At 32.8% G+C, this 20,548-nt stretch overlaps 1 protein-coding gene across 1 annotated transcript; it reads right to left on the reverse strand.

Moving 5' to 3' along the window:
• Positions 1 to 382: 382 nt before the first annotated feature.
• LOC134235846 (multiple epidermal growth factor-like domains protein 10) lies at positions 383 to 19,655 on the reverse strand. Its single transcript, XM_062718014.1, has 10 exons — positions 19,619 to 19,655; positions 19,294 to 19,524; positions 16,196 to 16,438; positions 15,216 to 15,350; positions 14,958 to 15,098; positions 2,888 to 3,028; positions 2,548 to 2,685; positions 2,305 to 2,400; positions 756 to 855; positions 383 to 608 (listed from the first exon to the last, which is right to left on the reverse strand). The coding sequence occupies exons 1-10, from the start codon at positions 19,653 to 19,655 to the stop codon at positions 383 to 385; spliced, it is 1,488 nt and encodes a 495-aa protein (XP_062573998.1).
• Positions 19,656 to 20,548: the final 893 nt, after the last annotated feature.

Below are 20,548 nucleotides of genomic sequence, written 5' to 3' on the forward strand. Positions count from 1 at the left end.
CAAAATAAGTGATGTTTTAGTGAAAAGTAATCTAAATATCTATATAAATATAAAGAATCATATCCGAATATGTTAACATTTGATAATTGACTTGGAGGTAGGCGGGAGAACAAAATTATCGTTCGCATGTCTCAGTCAACTGTTCCTTTCAAATACTTTAAACTTTTTTCCCTCCACCATTCTTTATTTTTTAAGACATGCAAACACTTGTGAACACATGCAATTTGAAGTTATTTATAAAGTTATTTACATTTTTGGCATATTTTTTATGATATATATAAATCACAATCGTGGGAAACAACCTCATACTTAAAGGCAATGTAACAATATAATTTAATAAAAGTGTTCTAAAATTAATGTAATATTAAAATAAACCAGATTTTTAATTTTTCTGTAAATTTGTTATTCCAAGATTTTCATAAGCAATTTGGTTTTCTACTTTTAATTCCTCGTATTGGACTCTGTTTTCAGAATTGTTTAAATCCTCGTAAAATTCTTTTTGAAACTCAGTTTGTACATTCGCAATTGTGGACCTCATATTTTTCTCGCTTCCCTTTCTTTGGATTCGGTGTCTTTTCTTTCTTTGAAAGAAATTATGGAGTTTCCTCCTTAAAAAAAAAAAATAAAAAATAAAAACAAGATATAGAATTTAACATTCTAAGTAACGTTTTGATTTTAAGAAATTATATTGATAGAGAAGATTGTTTTTCAAATAAAACTTTCAAAAATAATAAAATGAAGATAACCACTCTTACCTGTTAAATGAAACAAAGACGGCAAAACATAATAAAAGTAAAACGTTAAGAGCTGCTGAAACTGAAAATCCTATTTTCCATTGATTTGATGACGCTTTATCTACAAAAGAAAAATATCATAAACATGATAACAGTAAATCTTATTTTTTTTTTTATATTTGATATTTTACATATCGCTAACAAAAAGATATAGCACAAAGATATCAGTATATTTATGTATATTAATAAAGGAGATTATGTATATTAATAAAGAGATTAAATAAAAGAAATATTTCATCCAGCTAATTCATTTATCAAACGGTACAACCTATAAACTTTAAAAAGATAGATGGTTACATACTCTTTTTAAGGTGGCTCATTACATTCACAGTTTATTTTATATTTCATACAGCACCACTTATAATGTAGATGTCAAATATCCAGAACGAGGTATTGATATCATAAATACTTTATAGAGAATTTTTTAGCTTTTGTCTAATTTTAGTGAAATGTTTTATTTCAAGTTTATTATTACGAGAATTTGATAACTTTCAGTGTCAAATGATGGGCATCTTCTTAAAACAAGTACACACAGTGAAAATACCTCATAATACCTAATATTAATTATTAGAAAAAATAATTATCTCCCAAAAAACAATTTATGTCATTATCTTTTAATCTGTGCACAAAACATTAAGAAAATGAGTTCTGAAGAGACAAGGCGTGTGTTTCAATGAATTACATGTGACAAATTGAATGAAAAATGTTTAAACGAAATGAAAATTCCAATTCAAAAAATATTTGGTATAAGAAGTCCGCTTTCAAGAGTTATCTTTCCTAATTAGCCAAGACTCAAAACACTAAGGAACGTTTGAATATTACATCTAAAATTCAGAACAAAGCTTAAAATTCCCAGAGTATATATTTAAATCAATAAAGCAAATATTTAAATTAACACCAATACAGTAAATAGTGCGAGTAAATAACTTTTAAAATTTCAATAAGGTTGTAGATTTAAACTCGAATTCCCTCCATACAAACATGTCATTGACAGAGCTCACTATGAAACTGCACAATGCTAGTACTTGTTTGGCGAAGATTTGGCTGTTGTTTTCTTTTGTTTCTGCTTAAAAGCAATCCTTGTTGGACTATGCATTATGATAATGAATCCGTTACTTTGTTTTCACTTTTTATAACAACGCATGTTTCATCTTTTTTTAAAGCATTTTAAAAGGTCAGGGTCATATATTATAGAGGTACCTGTACAATTCGTCCCCAGAGGAAAACGGTCGAAACAATGGAGGTTTATTTTTTTGTGTAGTACGTCATCAAAAAGTGGTGTAATGAGCCTCCTTAACAAATTTTTTTGCAGTTCATGTAACAGATTGTTCACATTGACTGAAATTTCTTAGTCTTCTTTATAGGATCTGATTTTCTAATTTGGATACTGCATAAGGGCACATGGTCCATGGATTTTTTTTCTTGAACGAAATATCAATTTTGATTTAATAAAAAATATGGGTATTAATATTTCACTTATGCTAATTTGGATCAGGATACGCTTACCGACCTTCAATGCAGGTTCCATGAGCATGGTGACATGTTTGACTGCACATTAATGGACAAAGATCAGTACAGTTTTCACCATAATATCCTTCCTGACAAACTAATAAAAGCACACTTTGAGCAGCAATATTAGATCTAGTATGTAAATGTACCGGGTAATTATATTTTTCAACCTCGCACAATTTTTAAGACAGTGGTCACAAATTGAATGTAAATGAAAGGTGGAAATTTCAATTCTGGTTCTTACAGTACAGACACCTCATCCCAGTGTAACCTTTTGAACATCCTTCTGTACAAACTCCATCTACGTTGCTGCAAATTCCATTGACGCAGTTCTTACTACAACGATTACTGCAATTTTGACCAAATAATCCAACTGGACATGCTGTTAAAAGATGCATCCATGTTAACTAACCAAATGTAAAATAAAATTGAAATATTTATCGAACCATAAAAACTCATTGACTGAAAATTTTAAACTATGTTTCAAGCCAACACGTAGAGCGCTGTACTTCAAACAACTCTCTTCACTAATCAGTGCCCATTTAATTGGCTGAAGGTGTAGTATCATCCTTTTAAAATCTAACCTTCGTTACAGATATTTCCAGAATATCCCAAGTCACATCCCATTTCACAAAATCCATTCTCCTTATTGCAAATGGTGTTGTTGAGACAGTGGTTACTGCAGTTAAAAACACAACCAGGACCATAGGTTTTGTTTTCACACTCTACAACGAATCATTTGAAAACAGTACTTTTCCATTATTCTTTTTTTTTATTTTTCATTTTTTTTAAAAAGAACAAATTAAAAAATCTTTAAAGAAATTTATTCTTTTAAAATTTTAAAAATAATTTTGAAAGCAGTGTTATAAAACCTTTATGAATGCTTTTGGTTTTAGAAAAATACACCTGTTGACATATAAAAAAAAACAAAGAATTATCAAGATTAAAAGTCAAGGGGAAAAAATAGATGTAATGTGAGCTGATCTTTTGAAACCCCTCATTCCATTTCAAATTAATCGTTCTGCTCTGGAAGACGCGAAATGAGTTTTTCATCGAAAAGTGAAATAAGAGAAGCACTTTTAATTAACATAACTGTAGATTCCTAAATATACGCGAGGGATTGATTATCGCATAATTTCGAGAGAAGAACCACTAGCGAAATAAAATTACTCGATTTTATTTTTATGGAGCTCATGCCAATGTAAAATCTCTTGATCAATCATTCATTTCCGAAAAATTGTTCTCGCTTTTTAAAGTTTCGGAGCCAGTTCGCGATAATAAGTACTCACGAAAAAAAAGGAATCTACAGTATGAAATAAAGAGCCTATGAAAGTATCATTAAATTTTATACAGTGAAGTTATGAGTAGGAGTTGCGGGAAAAATGGGTACCCTTCAATATTACAGAAAGAATGGCCGTGTCCATGATTTGCTATGGAAAACCCAAGAATATATATCAAGAAGTAAAACAGGGGGAGCACAATGGAACTTTGTAACAAGGATTCTGCAAGTCTTATTATATTACTATACCTGGTCTCCAATAATCATAGTTTGTTATTTTCAATTGTAAATTCTATTGCAAGTTTTTCTGTTCTTTATTTACATTAGTATAAGAGGAGTGGCAGATAAAAGATGGGTTAACATATTGTAACTGAAAGACGGACGTACAGGCAGATGGACAAACACTCCGATCACTATTTACTCCCCCTCCCTCATGTTTCAAGCATGGATACAAAAAAATCATACAAAACCTGACAGAGAAGGATTTCCAGGTGATGATGTATATATTAGTTCGTTATAAGTTCAGTACATGTACATGTAATATGATTAGACAAACGGAGAAATTCGTACTCACTTCAGATTGAAAATATTATAATGAACTTAATATTTTGAGAAGTATGGAACGCCGTCACTGCCTTATAACAGAACACAACAGTTGTATTGCGTCAACCTTCCATTACATTATGTCAACTCTTTATGACATTTACTCACACTACTATTGCATTGTGTCAACCTTACATTACATTATGTCAACTCTTTATGACATTAACCCACAATGCTGTTACATTATGTCAACCTTCCATTACATTATGTCAACTCTTTATGACATTAACCCACAATGCTATTGCATTATGTCAACCTTCCATTACATTATGTCAACTCTTTATGACATTTACCCACAATGCTATTGCATTATGTCAACCTTCCATTACATTATGTTAACTCTTTATGACATTAACCCACAATGCTATTGCATTATGTCAACCTTCCATTATATTATGTCAACTCTTTATGACATTAGTCCACACTACTATTGCATTGTGTCATCCTTTCATTACATTATGTCAACTCTTTATGACAATTACACACACTACTATTGCGTTATGTCAACTTTCAATTACATTATGTTTAGTCTTTATGGCATTAACTCGCACTTTAATTACATTGCGCCAATCTTCCACTGCATTATATCAGCTCTTTATGACATCAAGTCAAAACAATTTTACGTGGTGTAAAAATGTTTTTATATATTTTCAACTCATTATTACATTATGTGCACTCTCTACTATTTGGTCTAAGTAGTTCATTACATGATGTGAATTTATCTTTAACTCAATATGAAGTCGCTATAATACGATGTTAGAATTTCATTACATGATCTGAAAAAAATGTCACATGTGGTCAATTCTTTTACTACTTTATGCCTTCAATATGCTACACGACGACGTGAATCAATTTCATGATGTGAATTTGCCCTTACTTTTTGACAAATCGTTATTACATTATGTCATTGTGTCTTTACAATGTGTCAAAAATGCTAAGCCTCTTGTCAACATACATGTATCTTAGTCTATTTCATTTCATATCAGATGTGAAAAGCTCATGTCATACTGTGCGCACTCTTCTACATTATGTCAATTCACTATTACGTTATGCGAACACGGGTATCCTCGGCCTTTATATGAGCATAACGTATTTTCCACATTCCGAAAGCACTAAAAATGGCGGGAGAGAAAACTGTCATAAAATAAATTCTCAGCGATTAAATGATATAAAAACTTTAAGCGAAAAATGATTAACAATCTTGAAATGTGCAAACCTTAACACTGCGACTGTGAATTAAAGTCACGGGTCGAAATTCAATGGCGTTTACTTTTATCTGATAATTAAATAAATCAAATATGAGTCGTGCAGCATTTTTTTCTTTTGAATTGCTTTTTTTTTAATAAAAATCTTAAACTTCGGATCTTACTCAGAACACTGTCATAAGTTTTTTTTTATCAGTCTTTAACTCTCCTTTTTTAAAGTGTAAACACATCGATCGAATAACACACGTGCACTGGCGGCTTGGGGAAGGGGGGGGGGGGGTCAGAAATCCCGCCCTACCATCTTTAGTCACCAAAATATACATAAAATTAATAAATTTATTAGTTTTACATTGTAGGACATTGCATTACTTTCACATTAAGTTTAGCTGAATTATCTTGAAAAATTTTTTCTATTAAACTATAAAGCCTGCCGGAGAGTTTTTCTGCTTTCCCCCTTTGGTCACCAACTCTATACCGTCCCCCTTCTTTTTTCAAGATACCCATATGCGCCACAAATATGTGCCCATGCATGCTTATTAAGGCATATTCAGCTGATTTAGATGAGGGACTGGTAAATTTTTATAACAGAATTCTGGTCTTGGAATGGTTGAAAAAATTACAGTAACTAATTCCGTGACATAGCATTTATTTGAAAGAGGATGTCAGCCAGGAAAAAAAAAATTATTTACCCGAAAAAACTTGACAAGCCAAAAAAATTTGTCCAAGCCCGAAAATCCTATTTCGGAGTGGGGGGTCCGACTTTGATTAGTCATATATTTTTTTCAGTTATACTACATTACCCCTAGTGGACTATACTTCAACAATAAGTGGGGGTGGGGGCTGTACTTTCAATGAACATTACATTTTCTAAAATAAGGTTATGTCTAGGAAAAGAGGGGGGCTGATATTATGTGTCTATAATTATTCGTCCTACTCAACCCCCCCCCCTCTTACCAGTCATTAAAATACAGTTGTCAACATTCATTATTATACTAGATATACAGCTTTCAGATAATGTAAATGTATTTTCACATCAGGTAATGAACTTTTGGAATCAACATGATGAAGAGTTAACACAATATAAAGATATTTTTTAAATCACATAAGAGTTGACATAACGTAATTATATATCCACATCACGGAATTGAGTTTTGACATAATGTAATAAAGTGTTGATATAATATAAAGATATGTTCACATTATGTTATACACTTTTTACACCACGTAATAAAGCACTGACATAAAGGTAAGATGTGTTCTCCTCACATCATGATGCTCTCGCCGTGATATAAAGATAAATCCATATCACGTAATAATGCTTTGACATAATAGACATATACACTCTCAAAAAGGAATGGACTCTTGACTTCATGTAATGATAAGTTTAATTATAAAACACAATTTACTTGACGTGATGCAATTTTGACCTCACATATTAAAGAAATGAAATAATATAAAGAAACATTCATTTCACGTAATAAAGTTTTAACACAATGTAAACATATTTTCACTTCACATAATGAACTTCCGACTTCAAGTTATAAAGTGCTGACATAATGGAAGAATGTGTTTACTTCATGTAATGCAGCATTGACATGATGTAAAGATATTTTTACATCACCCCATAAAAAATTGACATAACGTAAAGATATCTTCACATCACGTTATGATAGATTGACATAATGAATGCATAGTTTTATGCTATAAGGCAGTGATGGCTTCCATAGAGAAGTTTAGAATTTTTTTTTTATTAGTCGTTTGAATTTTATCGTTGATTTAAGGGATTTTTCAATGATCCACTAATATGTATTATTTGTGCAAAATTCGTTACTACATGTAGTTCAGATAACTATTCAAGTGTTTTTATCCGTGCTTCAAAATACTGTAAAACGAGAAAATTTGGCGCATACGTATTTTAGCGCAAACGCAAGTGGGAATGCATTGGCGCAAATAAATTTTAGCGCTTGCACTTTTCATTAAAATATATAGATGTGATATTTGTTTTTTTTTTTTAATCCACAACCGTATTTGACTTTTTGGTAAGTCAAGCACGGAAACACATTAGTACTCCTGTATATCAGTAAACATTTCGTTAACTTTACCGCGGTACGTGTTGCTATCACATGGACGTGGTACGATATTAATTTCTATTTTCAATTAAAAGAAATGAAGTATTGACTCATTTAAATCATACTAAAACAATGCATGCTTCGACAGAAAATTACTCATATAAAACGGTAATCCTAATTAGGTATTGTCTGAAAGCTCAATCGGCATGCTTGAATGCATTGTTTATCTCGGGATGATAGATGATTGACACGCTGAGAAGCTAAACTTAAAGGTGCTAATGATAATAATCAGGTAACAACTACCAGGGTAACAATAGTTTAATTAAATTATAATTTGGCAGAACTATATGGTGATATAGATATTTTAAAAATAATTATTATAAGAGTTGAAAAGGTTCTGCATATTAAAACTGACTTAAACAGATAATTAGATATACCTGTTCAGCTTTATTTTGCTACCCAATGTACCTTGATTAACTATTCACAAGCATACTGTTTTCTGAAATGTACTGTTTTCTGTCGTCCAACTGTTTGTCTGCAAACTTTTCACATTCTTAACTTCTTGAGAACCACTGGGCCAATTTCAACCAATTTACATGTAAATATGCAGGGGACTTTTTCCAGCATAAATCTTCTTCTCAAGAACAGCAAGGACATTTATTGTCCCCCATTTTTGCTAAAGGTAGGGGACATTAAATCTCATTTGTTTGTCAGTCTGTCCATCTCTCACAATAAATTTAACCTTGGTCATCATGGTCATATATTTTGAATGAGAAGATACAGGACTTTCATATTAAACATGTGTATTAGTATTTAACTCGGACAATACCATTCTAAATACACTATGATTATACCCGCACTTTCTAAAGAAAGTTCGGATGTTGTTACTCATGTCCGTCCGTCCGTCTTTCCGTCCGTCCGTCCGTCTGTCACACTTTTCTTCCCTGAACTCCTCTTACATTTTACACAGTAGCTTAATCATCTTTTGGGAGATGGTTGGTGGTGTCATGTAGATGTGCAGTAAGGTTTCGGAATTTTGATTTTGCCCCGGGGGTTCAAATGGGGGTCGAAAAATGACGTTTTTTTATGCAAAAAGCCCTGTCTTCACTGAACTTCTCTTACATTTTACACAGTAGACTAATCATCTTTTGGGAGATGGTTGGTGGTGTCATGTAGATGTGCAGTAAGGTTTCGGAATTTTGATTTTGCCCCGGGGGGTCAAATGGAGGTCGAAATATGACGTTTTTTATGCAAAAAGCCCCGTCTTCCCTGAACTCCTCTTATATTTTACACAGTAGCCTAATCTTCTTTAAGGAGATGGTTGGTATTGTCATGTTGATGTACAGCAGGGTTTTGGAATTTTGATTTTGCCCTGGGTGGTCAAATGGGGGTCGAAAAATTACGTTTTTTATGCAAAAAGCCCCCTCTTCCCTGAACTCCTCTTACGTTTTACACAGTAGGCTAATCATCTTTTGGGCAATGGTTGGTGGTGTCATGTAGATGTGCAGTAAGGTTTCGGAATGTTGCTTTTGCCATGGGGGGACTAATGGGGGTCGAAAAATGATGTTTTAAAAATGTCTTAAATCATTTCTTTAAAACTAAGCGAAATACAAATTAAAAAGGATGGAGGTCAAGGTCACAGGAATGTGCAAGGTGAAGTTTTTGATGCAGGTGAGTAGCTTCATTAATACATATCAGCATATTATGTTTCATAAAAATATCTTGAATGATTTAATGAAGCTGAGCTTAACACCTTTTCTAAAAAAAAGAGAGGTCAAAGGAAAGGTTGGGGCCAAAATGTTGTTGCAGTTGAAAGGCTTACATCAGTATGAATTTACTATTAGCATATGAAGTTTGATAAAACTATAATTAATGGTTTATTTAAAACTTAGATAAACACATAATTTAAAAAGTGAGGTCAAGGTCAAAGGAAAATTCAAGGTCAAAATGAGTTGATGCATTAATAGCTCTCAGCAGTATGTATCAGCATATGAAGTTTGATAAATATATCTTGAATTGTTTATTCAAAACTGATCTAGACATTAATTTTAAAAAAAGTGAGGTCAAGGTCACAGGAATGGTCAAGGTAAAAAAGAGTGAAGCATTGTAAAGCTTACATCAGTATGTATCATCATGTGAAGTTTCATTACACAACTTGAACGGTTTCTTTAAAATAAAGTTAAACACTAATTTAAAGAAAAGTTAAGTGAAGGACAAAGGAAAAATCAAAGTCAAGAAATATTGCTGCAGTTGGATATTTACATGAGTATGCATCAACATATGAACTTTGATAAAAATATCTAGAAAGTTTCTTTGAGCCCGGTGGAAAGACAGATGGAAGGGTGGAGGACAGACATGACAAAAACTATACATGTATGTATTCCTAATCATGGTGTGGCATAAAAAAATTGAATCTACATTATATGAGGATGTTTCCATCTATCAAGATTATACAAGCAAATTCAAAGAATTGTGGTCCTCTGCTTTCTGTTTTTAGTGAATGGGATGCCATAATTTATGGCAGATTGTGTGTCAAATATGCACCCCTATCATATATTAATTTTTGAAAATTGGGTCAAAGGGGAAAAATCATAGCATGCTCTGAAACATTTTGTTGCAGGTAATGTACATGTCAAATATGAAAGTCCTATCTCTTTTGAATCAAAACTTATATATACAATATTATATTTTTGAAAAGTAGGTTAAACTTCTAGGTCAAGGTCACAGAGTCAAAAGTCATGATATATTTAGAAAAGTCTTTTCACATGTAATAAAGATGTATAATTTGATTGCCCTTTCTTTTCTCTTTCAAAATGATCAATTTAAAATGTTATTTTTTGGAAAGTAGGTAAAACTTTAAGGTCAAGGTCTCACTTTGGTTAAAAAATCATAGTATATTAAGAAAGTTTTGTGGTAATGTACATGTGAAATATTGAAAGCACAATCTCTTATTATTCAAAAGTTATGACCAAGGTTAAATTTATTGTGACAGATGCACATACTAGCTGTAAATAAGATGGACAGACTGACAGACAAATGAGATTCAATGTCCCCTCCCTTTCCCCAAAATGGGGGACAATGATGCCCTTGCTGTTCTTGAGAAGAAGATTTATGATGGAAAAAATCCCCTGCATATTTCTTAACGCAAATCAATATTGTGTTTTTATGTCATTTTGTTTGTTGTTAAACATCCCTCTCAGGTATTTTTCACTCATATGGAGACACCACCACTTGAAAAATAATGAGGACAAGTTAGATTTGAGGTCAACATTCATTTTAGGAGTTTTCAACCATTAAGACGTATATAAAGAAATATTAACTCGATCCTTCCCCTCACCCCTTCCCAGACCCCTGTTCAATGTTCATGTATGCAAACTACTACTTGTTTTTACATTTAAAAAAAATGTTTATACAAATAGTTTAGTGTGGTCTGTCTCTGAATGATTTTCATTCCTAATTCTAGGAAGATAGGTTGACACAAATTCCTGAATAAAATGTCAAGTAATCATATCATTGATGCACTTTTATTCAATTTAATGCAGTCATATTGTGAACATTTCAGCTCATTAGGAGAGTGGGGATGACCTCTAGGGGTTCATAACCTTTATACCATTAAATTTACATAACATAATAACACAAGAAACAAAATTATATATCGTGAAATGGAAACAGTTTCCTACTATTTAGGAGTCACATGATCATTTGTCATTACAGGGACAGGGAAGTGGATTGGGAGATCCCCCCTCAACACCCCACCCCCCTACCCTGGAATTTGCAGGACTATAATATATACTGGAGGAAATAAAAATGATTTTGGATGCCCTAAGTGTCCCTCCACCCTAGAAAACAGGCCCAACCATAACTTCTCTTTTTTTTTTTTTAGCTTCTCAGGAAATTCTGGTCTAGCCTGGTCCCCTGTCTCATCCTTGCCAAGGCAGGAGAGCCAGGTGGATTCCATTGTACTCCACCTGGCCCTAGTGACGCGGAGTATATAAAGCAAAACTGGGACATGGAACCAGGCTAATTCTGGTCTGGAACCCCCCCTCCCCCACCTCACTCCCAGAAAAAAAAGTTCTGGATCTTGTAACTGAATGTGACGTTGATAACGGGGGATAACTCTTCAGAATGTGAAATTTTAAAGGATCAAAAGTCATCCGATGCTGAACCTAACCGTTTGCATTTCAGACTATTTTACCCAAATCTATACCAAAACTTGTACTTACCTATTGTCATTATTTAGGCACTGTTATCTTCATGAAATATAATCCAGTTAAAACACAAAATAAAATAATTCCTACTGACATATATGCAATGATGCACACTAGTAGCCTACTGTACGTGCAGTGAAATCTAAAATGATAATGCCAGTGGTAAAACTAGTACTTAAGTTGGGTACGTGACGCAAGCCCAATGTGATGCAGGTGTTCAGATACATGTATAGTGCAAGAACAAATTGAAAATTATCATTTACAAAAGATGTTTTATTTGAACTTTGCCATCTAGGCCTATTTCCAAAAACAGGCAAATAAGGTGTGTTTGTGTGTGTGTGTTGATGGGAGAGGGGTCGGGGTTGACTAAATTGATTGTGTATATGGCAGCTTTCAAGAAGTTTCTGCCTAATCAAATATAAATAAACTTTGCACATTTTGAAAAATTCATCAAAAACGCTTTACACTAATTTGAATAATATTATTTGTCGTTAATCTATATGAGAAAATATATTTAAAAGTTCCAATTATGTGCCACCCCCCCCCCCCCCCCTTTATCAAACCTAATTTACATCATTAATTTAATTCTGTTGTTTAATTTCCGACTGGTAATGAATTAAGAATAAGAAATACCTATAAGATGGAGGCCCATCGGTCACATGGTCACTAGCTGCAGATCTGTATAGCGTTATGGTTTTCTATATTAGTCTTTGACCATAAGGCTACAGATCCTGTAATGCAAAAAGGTGCAAGTTACGGTGCAATATTTTTTGCACACTTCTGGGGAGAATTTCTCCACTTTCCAGCATCGGTCAATTTACTACCTTTCACCCCCTAATTCTAGGCACATTATTTAACTAATCTGTATATTTTATCCATCTCCAATCCTTTTATAGTCGTCTCTACACGAGATAAACTCGCTTGATTAAAATTATTTGTTAGATTGCATAAAATTCACATCAAGCGAGTTTATTGCCTGTAGAGATGACTATAAATGGCTGAAAGGTGGACAAAATATACATTTTGACTACAGAATGTGTCTAAAATAAGGGAGTGAAAGGTAGTTGATTGACCAATGCTAGAAAGTGGAGAAATTCTGCCCAAAAGTGCGCAAAAAATATTGCGCCGTAAATTGCACCTTTTTTTGCATATGGGGATCTGTAGCGTTATGGTCAAAGACAAATATATAAAACCATAACGCTGCAGATCTGCAGCTACATGGTCACCTGAGCATATTATGCTCAATTTGATGAATACATGTATTATGTAAATTATTGAATTATATTGATTTTTCCTTCGTAAAGCCCAATATGAAGAAGTGTTCATTTAGAGGCAAACACCTTAGTGCGGGTATTACTGTCTCATGACAGCATCTAGTTTTTATTACCCATGACTTTGAAGTGTGACCTACTGTCAAAACAAAATTATTTCAAATTGATCATTTTGAAAGAGAAATAAAAGGGCATTCATTTTATACATACATGTATATTACCTGTGATAAGACCTTTCCAAATGTATCGTGACTTTTTGACTCTGTGACCTTGACCTTGAAGTATAACTTACTTTTCAATAATGTTGTATTTCCTTTTGATTGAGAAGAGATACGACTTTCACATTTCACGTGTATATTACCCATAACAATATGTTTCCCAACATGCTATGATTTTTTGACCCCTTGACCTTGATGTTCTACCAAAATTTCAAAAGAGTGAACTCTCCCAAAAGAGGATTAGGCCACTTTGTAAAATGAAGTTGAAGTTTAGAGGAGAAGGGGCTTTTTGCATAAAAAACGTCATTTTTCGACCCCCATTTGACCCCCCAGAGTAAAATCCAAATTCCGAAACCTTACTGCACATCTACATGACACCAAACAACCATCTCCTAAAAGATGATTAGGCTGCCGAGTAAAATGTAAGAGGAGTTCAGGGAAGAAGGGGCTTCTGCATAAAGAAACGTCATTTTTTGACCCCCATTTGACTCCCCAGGGAAAAAACAAAATTCAGAAACCTTACTGCACATCTACATGACACCAACAACCATCTTCCGAAAGATGATTAGGCTGCTGAGTAAAATGTAAGAGGAGTTCAGGGAAGAAAGGGATTTTTACAGAAAAAGCGTCATTTTTCGACCCCCATTTGACCCCTGGGGCAAAATCAAAATTCCAAAACCTTACTGCACATTTACATGACCCCACCATCCATCTCCCAAACGATGATTAGGCTGCTGAGTAAAATGTAGGAGGAGTTCAGGGAAGAAGGGGCTTTTTACATAAAAAACGTCCTTTTCGACCCCCATTTGACTCCGCGGGGCAAAATCAAAATTCCGAAACCTTACTGCACATCTACATGACCCCACCAACCATCTCCCAAAAGATTATTAGGCTGCTGAGTAAAATGTAAGAGTAGTTCAGGGAAGAAGGGGCTTTTTACATAAAAAAAAACGTCATTTTTCGACACCCATTTGACCCCCCGGGGCAAAATCAAAATTCCAAAACCTTACTGCACATCTACATGACCCCACCAACCGTCTTCCAAAAGATCATTAGGCTACTTTGTAAAATGTAGGAGGAGTTCAGGGAAAAAAGTGTGACAGTCGGACGGACGGAAGGACGGACAGACGGGCGGACGGACATGAGTAATAACAATATACCAAAACTTTCTTTAGATAGTGCGGGTATGAAAATGTTGAACACATACAGAAATTATATTTAGAAATCCTTTAGCATACAATAAATTTAAGCGCTCAGAGGCTCTTGCGCCAAAGGCGTTAAAATTAGTAGTGCGCCAAATATTCTCGTTTCACACCATGTTGCAAGCACGGCATGTTCTTTAATTATCATTGTAATAAATTTAAGACAATTAAAATGTTATTTTTTTTACACATAATGTTTTTGTGCGTTCTGTTTTCAAAAAATAAAATCAAAGAAAGTTAATGAATACAATTTTTACTCATTTTAACGGTATACAAACATGTATTTTCTGCAATTGAACTATAAGTAATTAAATTATGCCATGTTTAAATGCATATGTGTCCATTGAAATTGGATAAATGTTATTTATAAGATGCAACACTTGTGAAATAAGTGATAATCGTTTGTTTTTACATGTTTTCTTTTTAATTTTAATCATGTGTTTTCCTTACACTATATTCTTTTTTATATTAAGCTTCTGCTTTCATTTTATAAAATGGGGGTTTTGCGTATTGTATTTACAATTATATAAATTTATATGTGCACTACTCATAACTCTTTTATCCGTTTGAACAAGAAAGACTTTTTTGCTCATTTTTACCTTGATCACACTGCATTCCAATCCATCCAGCTGCACATCCCTCGTCACAATTTCCGGTCACGTGGTTACATGGAGTGTTTCTTATACAATGCCCTTTACATTGCCTTTTGCATTCCAAACCATAAAATCCCGATTCACATTCTAAGTTAAAAGACGTAACAGTTTATTTAGAAAATAAGACATCAAGATTTTTATATTAAAAGATATTTCAATATAAATAACAATAAATTTATCAATTTTTCTGCTCAGTTTGCATACTCTTTTCGCACATTTCCCCTGCGTATCCCTGTGTACAATCAAAACATGTTCCGTTGACAATGCTACATCTCTGTTCTTGACAGTTGATTGGACAAGGTGTGTTACAGTTATTTCCATGAAACCCCTTACCGCAACCTGGTTTAAAGGAACGTTCATTTGGTATTTAGTTTAAAACATTAAACAAAAAAAAAAATCACCTATGTCGCTCTGACCTGTATGCAGTTGATATTTCTTTTCATAAAAATATGCAGAGCCCATGCATGTTATGACTCAGTGCAAGGTAAATGAAAGCATTACATAATCGAGCTTGACTTAATACTTATCTCACAGGTCTTTCTGTTTTGGGGATAAGAAATTTAAAAATATATATTTGAATTTGGATATTTTACGCATTTTCGTACTTCCGAGCAAACAACTTTAGAAAAGAATCAACTCCAAATAGTTCAAGATCCTGAAAAAAGCTTCATTGTATGGTTCTTATAATTTATTTAGTAAAATATTCAATTATAAAACAGATATGTCAGGCTGTACGATATCTTATTTCAAGCCTTCTTTGATTTTGAGTCAAAGTCTCAATGGTAGCAGCTATTGTTTATTGAAAATACGATGTCAGTTTGTCAAATGTTTAGTTGACTCATCTTCTCATGCATAAGGCTTTGTATTTCAACATTTAAAGCAATCTTAGGTTAAAAATAAAACGAGTTGTTTTCAAACAAAAGAGAAATACGCAATAAAAACAATTTTAAATCTTATATAATTTTTTAATTTAGCCTCAATATCATAAGTCTTGTGTGAAAAAGGGGATCATTCAAACATTATTAAAGATATCGCCATTGTAAGTTCCATTCAATAATTCCAAACTATGTTTATGTAAAATGTTATTTTTCTATCATGATGGAAATCAACCAATTCATGTAAAAATATCTAAATGTGTTTAAATCATAGCAAAAATGACCAAAACAAATTTCAAAAAATTTAACCTTCTACTTTCACTTCACATAGTTCTGTGTATATGCTCTGTATTTGGTATTCCCCAGGATAGGTAACACCGTCCAGTCTTTCATTGTAATAGATGACGTAACGACCATGTTCTATACACGTTGTATTAAACTCCAAGGGAGGTAATGGAAGTGTGTTCTTGTAACAAAGATAACCGTCCTCTTTCTTTTGAGTGTTGGAAATGTAAAGGGAAAATCCAGCAAAACGGCCTCTTTGTCTGAGCTCTGAAAAACATCCTTGAAGAACAATTACCGGTATATCATTTCTTCTTTAAATGTTATCTTTTATTCTACAGTACGAGTCGCTTTTTAGGAATGTTGACATATTGCTCCCTAAACTTACGGCAATGTATTTCGAAATATATCCCTTGAAAATAATTCAAGTGCATTAAATGAAAATGTATAGCATTAGGAAGATCAGGTATTTTGAAAATAATTCAAAATAATTCCCTGATATGCAACGAGAGAGTGTGAGATTGTTGAAGTTCTTCGGTCATAAGTACATGTATCTGTTTTAGTCTAATTCTATTTGTGAAAGAATTTCTATTTGTGAAAGAATAACGGAAAAGTTAGGTTTTCTACCATTGATTTATAAATTGATTCATTCCAAAGCTAATATGCACGTATCCTAATTAAGAGAACATACATAAGATTTGGAAATTGTCTGTATATATTTCAATGTAAATTTGATAGACTGATTGTATATTGTTTAACGTCCCTCACGAGAATTTTTCACACATATGGAGACGTCACCGTATGCCGGTGAAGGGCTTCAAATTTAGATCTATATTATACATATAGTGAAAGCAATCAGGGCCATTGAGCAGTTAGGGTTTTTAATCGTGCCAACGCCTACCGTGACAAGGTACCTAGGTGTTTAAGGTCATATCCGAAAGACCCGTGACTTTCACTTCTTGTTCCGAGCGCTTTGCAAAGGAACAGTAACTACCTATGTTTATGTCTTAGGTATGACACGGCGCTGAAAACGAGAATCAAACCCGGGCCTCTCGATCACGAAGCGAACACTCTACCACTAGGCTACCGTGACCGGTCAAATTTGATAGAAAACCACTTCATACAGCTCATAATTTATTTAAATTGTAAAATTCAATATAAATGAAGCACATCGTTTTTTGTTTTTTTCTTTTTTTCTTAATTGAGACAAATTAAACAATTTCTTTTAAACGCAAGCGGGGCTATCACGCAAATAAAAAAAAATTGAAAAATGTTATACATTTTAAGACAATGTTCTTCTAACATTTGCTGAAACTTTTTGCAAAATGTTTTAAAAGTTTGAAAAATTTAAAAATCACGTATTTAAATCGTTTTAAAATTTTTTTGAAATATTTTGCTTAACTGTACTGAAAACATTAGGTCAAAACTTTTGCTTAAATGTTTTCAAAAGGTTTAAAACCGCTTGGTCCGATCCTAATCGCTAAAAAAATATATTCGTTTTCTTCTTGAAAAATAATTGTCCATAAATTGTTTCAACTTTTGTCAAATTATATCCCTAAAGTCTTTTTCTTTTTAAAAGATATCAAAATTCATAAGATAGAAAAATAATTTTTGTTAGGTCACACAAAAAATAATCCTTGTTTACATTGCGTGAAATCACCTTCGAAAAATTAAATTTATCGCTTACATGTATAACTCATGAAGAACAAATCCGAGCATTTTTCCCACAACAAAGTGTACACGGGCAATATTCTAGCCCTCGTTACTAAACTCCCTTTTTAAAAATCTTTAAAAGTATCTGATTTTCCTTTATTCTGTAAATATGCATATTATAATATAAAAATTACTATGGATTATATTCAGTTACTTTCTAAACTTTTAAAAGATATATTATGACTTAGGATTTTACTATTGGAAAAAAAACTCGGGTTTGCATTCTCTTCATAATTGGATATAACTGATCAAAGGATTTTTTGCAAAGGTGACTTCAAAACAGATCTTAACTTCCCGTCAGGAACTACTATTTGTCAACAAGGTTTTTGGTCTATGTTTTCCATATAAGGATCGTGTAATAAACTATTAAATCAATCTTATGATTAATTTTTATATGACATACTTTTATTGTGTAAGATAATATGCGCCTGTTTCGGATGAAGCGGCTTTAACAAGAAGTCTGTGAGCCAATGCTCACTAGTAATAACCCCGCTCTGATGTGAATATGTAATATCATGTTAATAAAAATAAGTTCAATTACGGATGGATGCACATATAAATAGGAAGTTGACATCAGATTCATATAAAAATAAACCCCACTCTTTTGCAAGCCTTAACAAAGTATATACTAAAATTTCAAGTATCTGCGATAAGCAGTTGCTGAGAAAATTGCGACCAAAATTTGTTATATATGAAACGGACAGATGCTTGTACCAACAGGAAGTTGACATCAGTTTTCAACAAAAATGAATCCCATCATATGGCGTGCTTTGGAGAACTCAGAAGATTGTAATAAAATTCAAGCATCTGCGATGAGTAGTTCCTTAGAAAACTGTGATTAAAATTTGTTATTTATGTAACATGTATGAAACGGACAAACGTACGTATAAACAGGAAGTTTACATCGGATTTGACCAAAAATGAATCCCATCCGACCATATGGTATGCCACAGAGAAGATTGTTTTGAAATTTCAAGCATCAGCAATGAGCAGTTGCTTAGAAAACTGTGACCAAATTTTGTTACGGACAGACACACACACAGACAGACGGACACACTAGAGTTAAACTGTATACCCCCCTCCTTTGGCGCGGGGGTAAAGCATACAGAATCAGGTGATTAAAACATTTTTTAAAAAAACTTTTCGAAACATTTTGAAAAAGTTTTAAAAACATTTTTAAAAGTTTTTGTGCTAGCTTGGAGCCTCCCCTTAAAAAGAGAGCATCTATAAATCAAAACATCACTCTTCATCGAACCCGTTATGTGCTAACTTCTCTTTTGCACAACATAAACTCAGTTACCGAAATACGACCCTACATTCAAAATTGCATTAATAAAATATACCCTCCAACTCCCATGTTAGGTGGATGTTAATTTGCTGTTCAACAGTTTTAGTTAATTATAAAATCATACCAAAGTCCCCATATTCCTTGTAGTCTTTAAAATATATGCTGATGCTGTAAATGCTGTGTTTGCTACCAAGATCTACGGTCCACCATATAGATTTGACCGAAGATCCCTTGCCTATACCCACATCCTTCGCGCACGTTTCTCTATCGCCATCAATGACTTTATCTGGACCACAGGGAGGAAAACATGTTGCAGTTCTGGATTGAGTTGCTGTTTTACCTTCTGATAAATTATCTATGAAAGAAAAAGTGTTCGTCTTAGGAGATTAAATTAATTCCAAGGAACAACATCAAATTCTATTAAATACCGCGGATAGTGTTACATTTACTTGTTTTATTTACTTGTAATTCCAAATCATGTTTCATGTTATGTTTATTGTCGGATCCCTTGAAAGCAAATGTATGTTTATTTGAAAGAACTGTATTTAAAAAGGGAAACCAATGAGCATGACAATATTTTTTTTAAAAAGCAACCTTGGTATTATCATTTGTAGGGAATATTTTTTTGAAAGCAAAAACAAATTAATTGTTTTAAAAGATCAATATAAGCCATAAAGGAAGCTATAACAAAGTAAATATTGCCTTTTTTTAAAGATATTATTCAATTTCATATAAAAAGTCGAAAAACAGCGTAAGCACTTAATATTTTACCTACCAAATCCTTCTAAACGATGTGTTCCTGTAAATAATACCAACGTTAGATAAATTGTACATGTATCCATGATATTAGATATAGAAAAAAGTATACCAGGACGTTTTTAGAAATAGATATATCGTTGTTATTGTTGTAAATACATAGTTTTAAATGTCTTTAAAACTTCCTTACAGTTTACTTTATTTATATTTTGACAAAACATATCATCCACGATCTATACAAATATCGACCTACCACCTAGCTCTAGATACAGTATTAAAATCTTCATGCATAGCGGACAAAATGACAAACTTCCTTTATTCGTCTGTCATTTAAACCATCCTCTTCAACTAATCGATATTTCTTTGCGATTGATGTTTTGATTTTATATATTATAAAAATATAAATATGAAACATGCCTGACAGTCATGAGAATAATTTGCAAATTATTAATTGGATCCATTATCATTTTTGATTTGAAACCCCTATTATGAACATTTCTTACAATAAAAGGTGATGTTTGAAAACCATAGCCGGACGGGGGAGGAGGTTGTCTCACTTATATTATGTGTTCCAGGTATGTGTTATAGTAATTAATGCACTTAACTGTATTTTCATTCTTATA

The sequence above is a fragment of the Saccostrea cucullata genome, unplaced genomic scaffold (assembly GCF_032062105.1).
Source record: "Saccostrea cucullata isolate Sc308-1 unplaced genomic scaffold, CSIRO_AGI_Scuc_v1 ctg3645, whole genome shotgun sequence".
NCBI classification, from domain to species: Eukaryota; Metazoa; Mollusca; class Bivalvia; order Ostreida; family Ostreidae; genus Saccostrea; species Saccostrea cuccullata.

Coding starts and splice junctions, on each gene's coding strand:
- LOC134235846 (XM_062718014.1), bottom strand. CDS start 19,655: ATGAAACATGATTTGGAATTACAAGTAAATAAAACAA. Junction 3,029..14,957: donor TGGAATGCAGTGTGATCAAG/GTAAAAATGAGC, acceptor GATTCGTTGTAG/AGTGTGAAAACAAAACCTAT. Junction 856..2,304: donor TCATGGAACCTGCATTGAAG/GTCGGTAAGCGT, acceptor TTTCTTTTGTAG/ATAAAGCGTCATCAAATCAA.